This window comes from Pomacea canaliculata, linkage group LG9, assembly GCF_003073045.1.
Source record: "Pomacea canaliculata isolate SZHN2017 linkage group LG9, ASM307304v1, whole genome shotgun sequence".
Classification (NCBI taxonomy): domain Eukaryota; kingdom Metazoa; phylum Mollusca; class Gastropoda; order Architaenioglossa; family Ampullariidae; genus Pomacea; species Pomacea canaliculata.
In genome coordinates this window covers 7,144,356-7,159,058 of record NC_037598.1, presented here as the reverse complement: position 1 = coordinate 7,159,058, position 14,703 = coordinate 7,144,356, and the positions used below count along the sequence as shown (strand labels likewise).

The 14,703-nt window shown below is 39.6% G+C and overlaps 1 protein-coding gene across 2 annotated transcripts; it reads left to right on the top strand.

The window, feature by feature from the left end:
• Positions 1-886: 886 nt before the first annotated feature.
• On the top strand, positions 887-11,130 carry LOC112572449. 2 transcript variants are annotated; one of them, XM_025252139.1, is made up of 10 exons: positions 892-1,311; positions 3,572-3,976; positions 5,809-5,973; positions 7,024-7,081; positions 7,448-7,468; positions 7,865-7,888; positions 8,241-8,258; positions 8,625-8,684; positions 9,507-9,527; positions 10,102-11,130. In XM_025252139.1, exons 1-10 carry the CDS (start codon positions 1,206-1,208, stop codon positions 10,127-10,129), a joined length of 906 nt encoding a protein of 301 aa, XP_025107924.1. In that variant the 5' UTR covers positions 892-1,205; the 3' UTR covers positions 10,130-11,130. The 2 variants fall into 2 exon arrangements, with proteins under 2 accessions (XP_025107925.1, XP_025107924.1); XM_025252140.1 differs by lacking the exon at positions 8,241-8,258 and having other exon boundaries at positions 887-1,311.
• Positions 11,131-14,703: the final 3,573 nt, after the last annotated feature.

Below are 14,703 nucleotides of genomic sequence, written 5' to 3'. Positions count from 1 at the left end.
CGGTGTGTGTGTGAGGAAATAATTAGCATACCAATGTAATTTTATTTTTTAAATACACTACGAAGTGAATTCGTCAACAACAATGCCCAGTGTAAAGAGTTTGAGTGCATTATGTTTATTTAAAGTGTTTGAAGGTAAAAGCATGCTTTCACTTTCTGTTCCCGTGCACACAGTATGACTTACTTCTATAGTCCTACCAGAGATCTGTCCCTACAGATCTCTGGTCCTACGTACCTGCTTTGTGCTTCGACTGCTGCAACATTTTCCTCGTCCTCCGAGGATGTGCAGTCGATTGTGAGCTGATGCAAGTGGTTCAAATTGGTAAAATTGAACATTATTCATGGCCATCTCGATAGTTAATGACTTTGGAGATCACAAATCCAACTAAGAGACGCCACCGATCACTATCCTAGCAATGACCACAGACACTTCCTGTCGTTTGTGACGTCACAAAAGACTCGTCTGCTTGACTCATCTCGGGAAGCTATCGTAGATACTCGGCGGAAGGACACAAGGGTCGATTTCACTGGATTTTTTCGATTTTTATAAACATCGGCAACCGAAATAGTGCTAATAAGTGGTAATTAAGTGAGAAACGAATCCTTTATTTCTCCTGTATCGCTCTCGTGCTCTGTAATTCTAACTAAATCTATTTTTGAAACGTTTGACTGTCGCCACAGCCTTATCACTACCCTTTAGTATCCCTTTAAATTCCATTTTTGCGCTGCTCTTCTGGAAGTAGGACCGGCTTCTGGCTCGCCGAGACTGACCGTGGATCGTTTCGCAAGAGGCCGAGAGTGAGTCTCGGCATACACACATCAGTGCATAAATACACGTTCATGGTGTGTTTGTCGACATTTTTATTAGATCTATGGGACAACAACAACATGGCGCAATGATCTGACATAGTGCAACGTGCACATCCGCTTGGGTCATCAAGGCCTAGAATGAATTGAAATACTGTATTTCTGTACCTGACTCAACAGTAATTAGCTTAAATTTCTAGAGTAACCGTGAAGTTGTCATCTCTTTTAGCTTATTATTTTGTAAGAATATGTGGACTTATTGACTGCACTACCAACGGTCACTCCACTTCCGCCGACACAACGCTCAGCGCCGCCATCACAGCTTTTAGAGCCTGAAGTGTCCTTGCCAACATTCCAAGCGGCATTGGCCTCAGCCTGTGACAGCCAGTGTCCAGCAGGATGGCCTTTGTACACTACTCAAGTCCTTTGACACGTCTGCTGGTCATCCTCTGCGTGATCCGTGGCGTCATGGCTTTCGAAGGCCTGAATTGCAATAGCGCTGAACGTAAACCGATTTTACCTTCTCTTATGTTTGTATGAGTGTACTGTGTACACAATCTGTACAACTTGCTACTCACTCTGAGACTTCTTTACTTTCACTGTACTTTGACTTAAAACTTAAAACAAAAAAGCAAACAAACAAAAAAACTAAGCCAAAACAAAAAGCGACAACCCTTCCTAGTCATGTTTCTTGATGAATATATCTGATGTCTCTCACGTACATCTGTTGTTCTGCGTACTATGAACTCTGGAAGATCAGCTGCATTTGTCATACTCTTTCCATCTCAACCACCAAAATTCTCATCTGCTTATTTGTTCTGTATAAAGTAGACTACTGCAACTCTCTTCTTGCTGGCATCTACAGTATCCATTGATAAGCTGCATAAAGTCCAGAAGTGCAGACTCGCGAATCTGACCATGTCACACCTAGGACTAAACATGTAACCTAAACTATATACCTCTCTAATCACGTGACCCTCAAAATCAAATCTACCCTGCCCTGTCGCTATCGATATTATACTACTACCTACCGCGCTATACCCCTAAGCAACCATGTCCTACCCTCCCACATCCCTGGGGTTTCATCATCGCCTTCATCAATCAAGGTGACCTGTCAAAAACAGACAGACTTCTCTTCACTGACCGCTGGCCACCTATAAAATCTACCCGACCTCGGCCCTGTTGTTCTGGCCTTGAACCAGGCTGGTTCATGACAATCACATTCGCCGCTAGGACTCGAAGGCTACATTTAAACGCTTTCTGGAAACATATCTGTTCACAAAGTACTATCCCTGAAATACTAGCTTTAACTCCTTTTGCAATATTGTCTGTTATGTGAACCATCATGTAACGACTCCATCTTACACACTTTCTAGTATCTACATCCCTTCATACCTTCATCCATTGCTTTACGTTCTACTCTTGTACATTTTTATGTTGTTCAGTTTGCCTACTTTAGTTTGCCAGTTTGTTTTACTTATCTCACGGTTGGTTGGCTGCTTTTTTTAGTAGGAAAGTGCTTCTACCTTGTTGCGATTTAGCACTATGGTTGGAGAAAACCCCCGACGCCCAGCCCTGGGAACAAGGTGTCAAATAGAGTGTCCCGATACGAGATCTGAACCCACAGCTACTGACTGCAGTGGTACCAAGCGAGTGTTCTAACTACCGGGCGCCCCTTGTCTCACCGCTGTCTGTTATCGATTCTGTTATCTGTTATCATGACTGGTCTGCGCAGAGAGTGCGGTTTATCTTGGTGTTGATGCTGCGCCTTATAAAGTATAATAATATCTGCTATCTTGCCAGGACGGTTACCGCCATAGTGTCACCTTGTTTGTAGTGTCTACGAACTGCTAACTAATGCCAGTAAGCCCTTACTAATGTAAGAACTGCTAGAGGCGCCCTTTGTAAGGCTCCTTGCTGCTAGAGTGGTCCACCTGTCATCGCCAGCTTGACAACAATGGTGTAAGGACCATGCACACTTACTAAACACTTACACAATCGACAGGACAGCTCGGTGACTCGATGAAACAACAGGCATCATAACAATAACAGTGGGTAGGACAAACTTCTGATGGCTTGATGTCACTTCAGGAAGTGGCGCCCTCACACCAACTCAGTACAGCCTTTTCGTCTGCTTTTGTGCCAGTTACTTTTGGGTTCAACCACAGATCCACCCGACTATCGACTGATTGAGATCCCGATATCGATGAAAATATTGCTTGCCCGGGTATTTCTTGCCGTCCGGTGGGAACATGCATGTCACGTGCCCCGAAAGTATGCAATTTTAAAAGCATGGTCAGATTCGAACAGAGAAAATTGATTCGTTTCAAAAACTTTGGCCTCAGATGTAGCCTAAATATCCAATAGAATGCTACGTTTACTCAAACCCTCAATATGTTGCAAGTGAATAAAGTCAGTTAACTACCATTTCTACGATAGCAACATGAAAAAGAAAAACGTTGCAGACGATATTTTCATTTAAACTCACGTGACTCCTAAAACGTGCGAACGAATAAACCTCCTCCAAAAACTAGAGCAAGAAAACAGCAAATAAAGAGTCGGCCACCTCAATACACACATACAGTGTTGACAAGACTTGTGTGTTTGATATTAGCCCAAGTGTTAGTTAGTTAAGGTGTGTTAGTACCTACTAACAAGTAATTGCGTAGTACATTATGTTTGCACATCATATTCCTTTCTTGTCAATTTTGAAATCCACAAGAGAAAGTGTTGATGATGATTATTGTTTATCTTATTTGTTTCAGTCCAACCTACAGAGAACTTTAACTTAACATGTCTTAGCCGTTACTATCTAAACACAATTCACACAGTGAAGTGTGAAAGGGACATCGCTTTACTTGAAAAATCAAAGTGCACGGGCAAGAGGATGATTCGATTTGGTAGGAATTTAGCAAACGAGGTCATTTGCACGCCCAAGGAATATGATGACAAGCAAAACCATTGCCGTGATGGAAAACCAGTGGGCGAGATTAACTGTAAAAACGAGAACAACAAAAGGATTTATAGTTGCTCTTTCAACGCAACTGAAAAATACAAAAACTGGCGTATCGCTTGTATGGAATACTGCCGAGTGGATCCTGACACTACCCGTGCAGAACCAAACAAAACTAAATGTATATGGCCCATTTCCAGCACATGTATTATGAACAGTAAGCTGTTATACTATTTTTTAGAGAGACTCTCTCACACTCACTCTCACTCACTCACCTCACTCTTCCCCTTTGTGTGCGAGATCACTGGATTCCTTGTCTGTCGTCAGTAAATGTTGGAGACCAGACACAGACACTACTGTCAGCGACTGTCAGACACTGTACATCGTATGTCATGGCAGCACCTGTCGACACTGCGCCTTGTCTCTGTCACAGTTCAGCAAACATTCTGGAAAATTGATATGATTGATATTATAGACACGGGACTAGGTCTATGATTGATATTATATACAAGGGACGTGGTATATGATTGATACTATATGCTATATACTATATGCACGGGACTAGGTCTGTGATTGATATTATATGCACGGGGCTAGGTCTATGATTGATATTATATACACGGGACTAGGTCTATGATTGATGTTATATGCACGGGACTAGGTATATGATTGATATTATATACAAGGGACGTGGTATCTGGTCCTGGACTTGTGGTGCTGCTTTCTTTCATTTACATGCCCTGGGCTCAGTATTAAGTTGTCTTGAGGCCTTAGTTTGGTAACTTTTCACAGTTTTGATGGATGAAGAGCTAGAGGTTAAGTCAACATAGACAGCTTTAGTACGATGAAAAGCTACAAATCGAGATTAGACATGCAGAAATAAGGTAGAGGCATGTAGAAATAAGGTAGAGGCCTGTAGAAATAATGTAGAGTCATTCAGGTTTACTACGTTATGCTAGAGGGAAGGTTGGGCACTGTCTTTTGCGAGAGAGAGAAGCGAAAAGCAAGACAGACATGCAGTTGAAAGGTCGTGTAATGACTGACTACAATCAGACAATTAGCACAAGCTCGTTGACTGGCTACATGGTGAAAAGGCTAAAGTCTTAGCTGCTGTTTGGCGACAAGTACAGTCGGTTGTGTTACCTTAGAATTGGTAGATACTATTGTGTTTTTACTAAGGTGTAGGCCAGATGTATAAAAGTGTTGTTTATACGAATACGAATACGAATAGTTTATTTGTTAGGCCTTTGGGCCCATTCAAAAGGATTCAACATGTCATAAAAAATACATAGTGTTATTATCATGGAATAGCATATCTTTTCTTTGTCGCTAAATATAAAAACTTGGCAAGATTGGACAGTATTGTTTCATTATTTGTTGACATAAGCATCTGCAGTTTGGAATTATTTGGTCTAGTGTAGTACTTTGGTGGAATGAAATTTCTTCTCAGATCTTTCAAGCATGGACAACATAGTATAAAATGGAACTCATCCTCTTCATCAATTTGACACATAGGGCATATTTTACTTATATTATTGACAGAATATCTTAAAGTATGTGTCATTATATCTGAAATACCAAATCGAATTCTCACTAATGCATTTCTGATGAAGCTATTAACATCTAAACTCAAATACATCTCTCTGTGAGTCGCAGATTTAATTGACTTATAGAAACTATACCTTTCACTGCTATTGATTATAAAATCCCATTCTTGCCAGTGGCAATCAATCAATCTTTGTTTAAAACATTTTATAAAATTGCTTACTGATTCCACTCCTTGATTTAGCCAAACATGTCCAAAACCATATCTAAAAAGAAGTAACCTGATCTCAGTGTTGTTTGTAATCAAGTGAAGCATTCTTTTGAGAGTAAGATTTTAAAAAAAAAAAGAGAATAGTACAAAGAAAGTAAAAGTGTAACAAATGTTTAATGCTGTTGACTATTAGATATCACTATTGCTAGAATGAACATCTGTCAGAAATCCTTTTCTCGATCAAAATGAAAGTGTCCGAAATATCAGCTAATGAAGTTTACTATTAATCTCAGTCGTCAATGAAACACCACCAACTACAGAAGCACCACCTACCACCGAAGAACCAACTACCACCGAAGAACCAACTACCACCGAAGCACCAACTACGGCAGCACCAGAGAAAGAATTTCCCATATGGGCTGCTATCCTCATTGCACTTGGCATTGGCGGTTTGATTGGTGAGTAATACCATGTCTGTGTTAAATAATGCGTCAACATCAAAGGGCACGTGCTGGTTCTGCAATGTGTGTGTCTTCTTTTCATAATGGAAGGAAGTAATTAAGATGAGACCCTTGAGTCAGTTGACCGCCAGTCAGTTGTTTCTTGTCTCAAGTTTTTAACCGGGAGATCGGATGCCATTGAATGTTAGCTCCCACGCACGAACGAACGAACGAACGCATGCACGCACGCACGCACTTCTCGGAGACAACAGAAGAATGAGTGTACGGGCTTGCAATGCTCACCACGTGCCTGTCTGAAGTAAGGGTGAGCAGGTCCTACATGGAATGACCAGTCCTGCCAGTTGTTCCTCTGTCCACCTCAGCGTCGACCTCTCCTTACGCAACCTACGGATCTGAGCGCAGGGAGCAGCAACGAACTGTAAGACCTTACAAGCGGACTGACAGACACGTGTAGAAAACATCAGACCAGCACTGGCAATAGCAATGCCGTGGTCATCGGCAAAGACAAAGTAGAAAGTGATCTGTAAAACGACTAAATGAAAACAGCAGAAGAAATGTGAATATTAATGATAAATAAAGTTAGACAGAAACCGAATAACTTAAATAATACAGAAAAGGTATAATAATCTACCATTGTCTCAAGAGTGGCAAACATCGAAACTTGAACTGAATATTTTACAATGTCCGTATGTCAAATGATATAGATGTATCGCTCACAGGCTGAGCCAATAGTGTAGGCACGGATCTACATCAAGAGTTTGTAAGTTCTCGCCTTTAGGTAAGCATCAGTAAAAGAGAGGAAAACAAAATCCACACAACAGCCAATCGGACCATCAAGTCACACAAAAGTGCAGAACACTTAGAGTGTCCCTCCCCCCACGCTAATGTGGGTTAACAGGACATGTTGCTGCTGCTGCTCATAATCATAATGATGAAGGTTTGAATATTCAAGCTAGCTTGATGATAAAACTGAACAAGAAACTGTGAATCTGAGACAGAAAAGTGCCTCAATCTATCAATCATATTTTAAACTTTGGTATCTTGCAGCATTGTGCCTGTGCCTGTGCCTGTGCCTACCGTGCAGAAAGCGTCAGCAGGCCCAAAGGTAAATATTTTTGTGATAACTTATCAGCCAGAAAAAAAGAGACAGAGTGATTTAGATATGTGTAAACAAATTATTATTTTTGTTAAAAACATCTGATTACTCTTGAGGAGAACGATGTTCTGAGATGAAGAAAGAAAGATAATTAAAGACCGTGAATTTACAAACATTCAGGACAGGGGTCATGACACTCGTGCTCGCCATTTCTTGCAAACACGTCCTCAGGTGTTTCGCACGATTTCTTCCACACAAACACAAACTAAACTTGGCTCCGCTCCCAAGCTAAACTCTATGAATTACTTTTACAGCTTTTAACAGTTATTAGATAAATATCATTGTCTAAACTTGGCTTACCTTTTCCTACTGCAGTCCCGTACAAGATCCAGAAGGGTAAGTGAATGCTTTCTGAATACCTTGAACAGTTTATGACCACAGACAGACATGCCAACACACTTGAAAGTACAGAAGAATTGTAGGACTAATACACCGGACTGACAATTGTGGTAGAGCCAGTGTTACAGACATGTATTTCACTGGCGACTTAATGTTTTCAGACACTTTTGTCCCATTCCTGAGAGAGTCGTAAAACTTCTAAAATGATTTTCCAACAATAAGACACACTTTTTAATCATATTCATTAGCGTTCTGTGACAATGCTTTTACTTTAAAACACAACAGAGTATTTAAAGAAATCTTGTCTTATTCCTGGTAAAATGCTTATAAAATTACCTTAATATAAAAGGCAGATATTATTGTCTAAACCTGACATTACTTTTCCTACTGCAGAGGAAATGCCGAAAATCCAGAGGGGTAAGTAAATATTTACTGTATACATTGAACAGTTTATCTTCTGATATCAGACAGACATGCTTACAAACCTGACAGCAGAGAAGTGTTGGAAGACTAATCCACTAAGATAACAAAGCAACAGAAAGAATACTCCTTGTGTAGGAGAAATGATAATCACTGGCGATTTGATATTTATATCTAAAGATATTATTTTCACACTTCTCAGTTTCTGTGGAAATGCTTTACCTTAAAATGAAGTAAATTATCTGCGTATGGTAATCTAGTATCATTTCTTGTAAAATGCTAATGAAATTACCTTAAGTTACAATATTGATAATGTTGTCTTAACTTGGGATTCCTTTTCCTACTGCAGAGAAGAAGCTGAACAAGGGTAAGTAAATATTGTATACCTTCAACAGTGTACTACATTTTCTGACGACAGATCGAAGTGCTAGCAAACTTGAAAGTAGAGAAGAATTGTAGGACTAATACACCTTCCTAACAAAACGACAGAAAGACAGCGCAGGAGAAATGTATTTTACTGCTGACTTGATCTTTACTGTATACTTATATGATATTTATCTTTAGACATGTTTTCACACTTCTTAGTCTATGTGACAATGCTTTTACTTTAAAATGAAATAAATTATCTGCGTATGGAAAGCTAATATAATTTCTGGGAAAATGCTTCTGAAATTACTTTAATTTACCATATTGATAATATTGTCTTAACTTGGGATTCCTTTTCCTACTGCAGAGGAGAAGATGCCGAAGGAGAGGAACCCGAAAGTGCTGAAAGTTCCGAAAGTTCCGAAAAGTAAGTAAATACTGTAAATCTTGAATAGTTTATGACATCGTCTGATGACAGATCGAACTGCTAACAAAGTTAAATGTAGAGAAGAATGGTAGGACTAATACAACTTCCTAAGAAAAGACAGACAGACAGTGTGAGAGAAATGTAGTTCACTGGCGACTTTATTGTTAGTACGTGTAAGACAGGACACACCTCTCAAGGGAAGCTGCTGAAGACAAAGAACATTATTTAGTTGGAAAGTAGCGACATTAACGCTCCCTGTGACAATTCAGCGCAGTTTTGATGATCTTTAGACAATTCATTCAAAGTTAAGTTTGCTTTTAAAAATGTCAGGTGCCTGCAAAACTGTGTTACGAGTATAGATAAGTAAACAAATAAAGCTTCCCATGTCACAGACCACTATAACCCGTCGTCACCATGTCCAAACGCTACCCTCTGGTTGCCAATAGAAACAACTAATCGCCAAGAAGAAATCTTTCCCCAAGTCTTTTAATCAGTTGCGATGCCACTGAGTGGTTGAGTGTGAGTGTGAGTGTCGTTGTGTGGCTGACGGTTTGACTTTTTAATTTTATCTTTTTAGTCTATTATTTATGAGAGCTTCCAAGAAAGAGAAATTTCCGTCTTTGTGAAGGAGAGAAACAAAAAATAGAGATGGCTTGTGTTGCTCTTACTGTTTTATCGGAGCTGTCGTAAATTGAGGTACCTATTAAAATATACATCAACTGTGCTGTTCTCCTCTCTTCATGAGAAGCTAAGGCATTTTACTTCATATTTCAACGTTTATGTTTTTGAAGTAAGCGCGAATGTTTATGTCTGCTGTTGCAGGTCAGAAGCACCAGCCGAAGGGTAAGTGGAAATTACTAGTCAGAAAATATGACATTCAAACCGACATGTATTTGAAAACAGAGAGATGGTGGGACTGACAGAAATGTAAAGAGACGGAGGGTCAAATGTCTACATGACCATTTCATGATGTCCATTGGACTGACAGACGGAAAGGAGCACTAAAGACTCGATATCATGTATTAGCAAACAGATGTGGAGACAGAGACAGAGACAGAGACAGGGGATATGTCTGGTAGATGTGTATGGAGACACAGAGACACTGTCTTACAGAACTGTCTTGTTTTAAATGCAGACCTTTTTTTAAAACCTCGTCGCACACGTCTAAAAATTGGGTAGTTGCTTAAAAGTTTGTGAGTTACAAACCAACGAAGTAGGTTCCCGTGTAAAAGACAACAAAATCCAGGAATAACAAGACACGTTGTCAATTAAAGGCAACATTTGATGTTTTCACTTTCGACTTTACCTGTGCTGCTTTGTTTTTACCTTTCTTGTCCTTCTAAGAAATAATTACAATTCAGGTATAATTTATACCTTAGAGAACTATTTGAAACCTTGAATTTATGCTTTCCTGCAGTGGAGAGGAAGCAACAGAGGAGGAGTAAAGAACCAGATTTGAAACAAAACATCGCAAAAAACGCTGTGACCAAATCAACTCCATCAGCAAACGAGAACAGAACTTTGATAATAACTGATTTGTTTACACGTACACTTGATTACGAGTTACCAGCATGTCGTAAGAGGATGATAGCACAGGCAACAACAAAATCTAGTATTTATACATCAAAGGGCAGCGATGTCTTTATTGTTTAGCTTGGTCACAGTGAAAACATCTGTATTGTTTGGCTAGGGCTCCATGATAACATCTGTATTGTTTAACTACATCTCAATGATAACATCTGTATAGTTTAACTACATCTCAGTGATAACATCTGTATTGTTTAACTGCATCTCAATGATAACATCTGTATTGTTAAACTACATCTCAATGATAACATCTGTATTGTTTAACTACATCTCAATGCTAAGGTCTTTATAGTTTAACTACATCTCAATGCTAAAGTCTGTATAGTTTAACTCGATCTTAGTGGTGGAGAGCGTAGTCTGTTATTGGAATACATCAATGACGCAATCAGTGTCAAAGCATCACTAAACTTTAGAAAGTGTGACAAGTAAACCTCGATGCGGATGAAAGAAAGTATTTTACATAGGGTTGTAAGCAAAACAAAGTAATCCGCAAAAGTATGCCTTTTGTTAACATTGTGATATTTGTCAAAAATCTACCACCGTACCGCTCTGGCTGTAATCATAGGGAGGGAAACATAACTCCTCTAGAAAGGTGAGACAATATTCTCACTACTGTACATGTGTATCAGTTGTACTGCTACACTCCTATTTCAGAGATACTTGTATAACTTAAGGCTATACTAACATAGTCATTAACTAAAGGTACGCTGTTTACACACCTGGCTTATATAGCCATACACTATATTGTTGATCAACTCCTGTTATGCAATTTACAAATGACTTCTGTATACTACACGGCGCAGGCCACTGTCAGAGAGCAAAGAGCGTTTAATATTAAAGTATACAGAAAGTCCACAAATATTCTCAGTGTCATTGATGACTTTCCACAAACGTGTTGCCAGCAGGTGTAGTAGTGTTCAACCAGTAGCACCACGTGACAACCGAAACAAACGTTCTCAAACAGAACACACGTGTGCACTCAGAACACATTGTCTTCATAACACGCTTCTCATATAAGATTGAGGTCTTAAAGGCCAACACCACACTGAGCGACAATCGCTGGAAATAAAGCACAAATATCACAAAACATAGTCCGGGGGATGAGGCTCGTGAAATATCTTGAAGGGTGTTTCATAAAGTCTGCATTGTGTGAATTTCGCAAGATTTGTTTTGTTTGAAGATTGTTAACACTGCTCCTGATATTTTCGTTATCCATTGTCACTCCCATTAGAAGACCGTTTGTCGTTGGTCCAGTCGTGTAGGGGTTCAAACACTCGCTTGTCACTAGTGCAGTAAGAAAGTTAAGATTGAAGATTCGTTATTCATCTCTCACCATCTAATGTCTATTGAGATATGAACTATACATTGCCACATATTGACACACATTGGTATCTTTACATACAGTATCTCACTAACACAGACACACTCACACACACATTGGTATCTTTACATACAGTATCTCACTAACACAGACACACACACACATTGCTATCTTTACATACAGTATCTCACTAACACAGACACACTCACACACACACATTGGTATCTTTACATACAGTATCTCACTAACACAGACACACACACACATTGCTATCTTTACATACAGTATCTCTCTCTCACTCTCACACACACACACACATTGGTATCTTTACATACAGTATCTCTCTCTCTCTCTCTCACACACACACACATTGCTATCTTTACATACAGTATCTCTCTCTCACTCTCTCACACACACATTGCTATCTTTACATACAGTATCTCTCTCTCTCACACACACACACACACATTGGTATCTTTACATACAGTATCTCTCTCTCTCACACACACACACACACATTGCTATCTTTACATACAGTATCTCTCTCTCTCTCACACACACACACACACACACATTGCTATCTTTACATACAGTATCTCTCTCTCACTCTCACACACACACACATTGGTATCTTTACATACAGTATCTCTCTCACACACACACACACACACATTGCTATCTTTACATACAGTATCTCTCTCTCTCACACACACACACACATTGCTATCTTTACATACAGTATCTCTCTCTCTCTCTCACACACACACACACATACATTGCTATCTTTACATACAGTATCTCTCTCTCACTCTCACACACACACACACACACATTGCTATCTTTACATACAGTATCTCTCTCTCACACACACACATTGGTATCTTTACATACAGTATCTCTCTCTCACTCTCACACACACACATTGCTATCTTTACATACAGTATCTCTCTCTCTCTCACACACACACACACATTGCTATCTTTACATACAGTATCTCACTAACACAGACACTCACACACACACATTGCTATCTTTACATACAGTATCTCTCTCTCACTCTCACACACACACACACATTGCTATCTTTACATACAGTATCTCTCACTCCCATACTCACAGGGTTCAGATTCCGTCTCGGGACACGCTCTGTATGTGTCACCTGTCAGCGGGACTGGCGTCGGGAGATTTCTCCGGGTCCTCTACCCTCCCTGTCCCTCTCTTTAGTGTGAAATCGCCTCAAGGTGGAAGCACTTTCCTGTTGAAAGGGATACTCAAGGCTTGTGATAAAGCTGTGGCGACTGTCAAACGTTTCAAGAATATTTTTAGTTACAATTACAGAGCACGAGAGCGATACAGGAGAAATAAATGAGTCGTTTCTCACTCAGTTACCACTTATTAGCACTTTTTCGGTTGTCGATATTCATAAAAATAAAAATAAAAATCCAGTGAAATCGACCCTTGTGTCCTTCCGTCGAATAACCGCGATAGCTTCCCGAGATGGTCAAGCAGACGAGTAATGGTGTGACGTCAGTCAGTGACGTACAGGAAGTGTCTGGGTCATTGCTTTAAAGAGCACGGAGTTGTTGAAGTCTCAAACTGTGACATATACATTTCTCGACACTGATCTTGTCAACACTCGACACTGATCTCGATTATTGTTAGTTGGAGAAGCTGGTACATCAGACTATCGAAGTAATCAGAAAGAAGTTATATTTGGGTCGACATATGTTTAAAGGTTATATCAACACAACAAATGTAATGAGTAATTTAATCTAATGAGGTGGCTACTGAAAAGCATGCAAATTCGTTAAAGTTGCTGCTCTTTCACACACACGCTTGAGCATCAACGCATTCAGCTTTACTTAAAAGATTCTAGGGATAAAATGCAGTTTTAACTAGCGATTTTCGTTAATGAGTTTCAGGTATGCCTGCTTTTGTCAGTTAATCAGAAAATGGAGCATATTAGAGAACGTAAACATCCCGAAGCAAAACAAGAAAAAAAAACAAACCCACACCATGTTTCGAACACACTAACTTTCAATCTTCAGACCTTTGCCTGTCATTTGTCTTAGGCCTTGAGTTATTTTGCCTGTCACAATTAACTTTATCGAGCCCTTCATAGTGTTTAAAAGTTGTTGAATTAGCGCCAGAACAAGTTTGATGACTGTCAATGAGTGAAGCGAAGAGTTGGCTTTGCGCGGCTTGCCAAGGGCGCTGACGTCACGCTTCCGAAGGCTCTCGAAGTTTTTCCCTTCTTTGCGACGTTTGAGAAAAATTATTCAGCGTCCGGGACATGATCATACCTCATCTAGACGAAGTTAATCTACGAGGGGTCAGCACCGCGCCGCATTCAGCGTCGATGGACCCTCCTTTACAAGTCAGTGTATGAAAATGTTAACCATTATTATGTTTTACTTTCACTGAGGTAGCTGGTACATATTCTAGTCACAAACTGGTGATCAAACGAATAAATGACACTTGCGGACCAGGAGTGAAACTCAAGCCCATCATAAAGAAGTATTCCTCTTACTGACTTGTAAGATTTTTCCTTTTCAATCTCTCTTGCTCTTTTATTGTCATTCTTTTTTCTAAATTTTTAGAATTTTTTTATAATCTTTCTTCTTTCCTTTCTTCAATTACTTCTATTTTTCTTTCCAGCAGTAGGAACAATATGTAACATTAGTATTTTACAGTTACTTTTACTTTACTGATTTTCAGAATTCGACCTTAGCAACTTTTCTGAAGAAAAATGTCTACAAAGAAAATACGAGACTGTGACAAAAGAATAAGTACAAACATTCTAAATATTGTCTTGCTCATATTAATTAATATTTTTAGTCTATTGTTGACACGGCTTCTCTAATAACTACTGTTCCACAGGCAGGCGACCTGCTGTTGCAGCTGTACAGCCCTTGTCACCATGGCAACGTTGGTCGGGAGATCAAATCTCACCTCCGGATCCCGGATTTCTTCTGGTTGTGGCACCTGTCTGACTGGCGGCCTTAAAAGATGACTTAGTGTAAAAATGTCAACAGCACGCAGGAATAGGAATGTTTTACAACACTTTATTGACATTTTCTCTTTATGTTCCCAAAATTTGGAATAATTTTA

Coding starts and splice junctions, on each gene's coding strand:
- LOC112572449 (XM_025252139.1), top strand. CDS start 1,206: ATGGCCTTTGTACACTACTCAAGTCCTTTGACACGTCTGCTGGTCATC. Junction 5,974..7,023: donor TGGCATTGGCGGTTTGATTG/GTGAGTAATACC, acceptor GGTATCTTGCAG/CATTGTGCCTGTGCCTGTGC. Junction 9,528..10,101: donor TCAGAAGCACCAGCCGAAGG/GTAAGTGGAAAT, acceptor GCTTTCCTGCAG/TGGAGAGGAAGCAACAGAGG.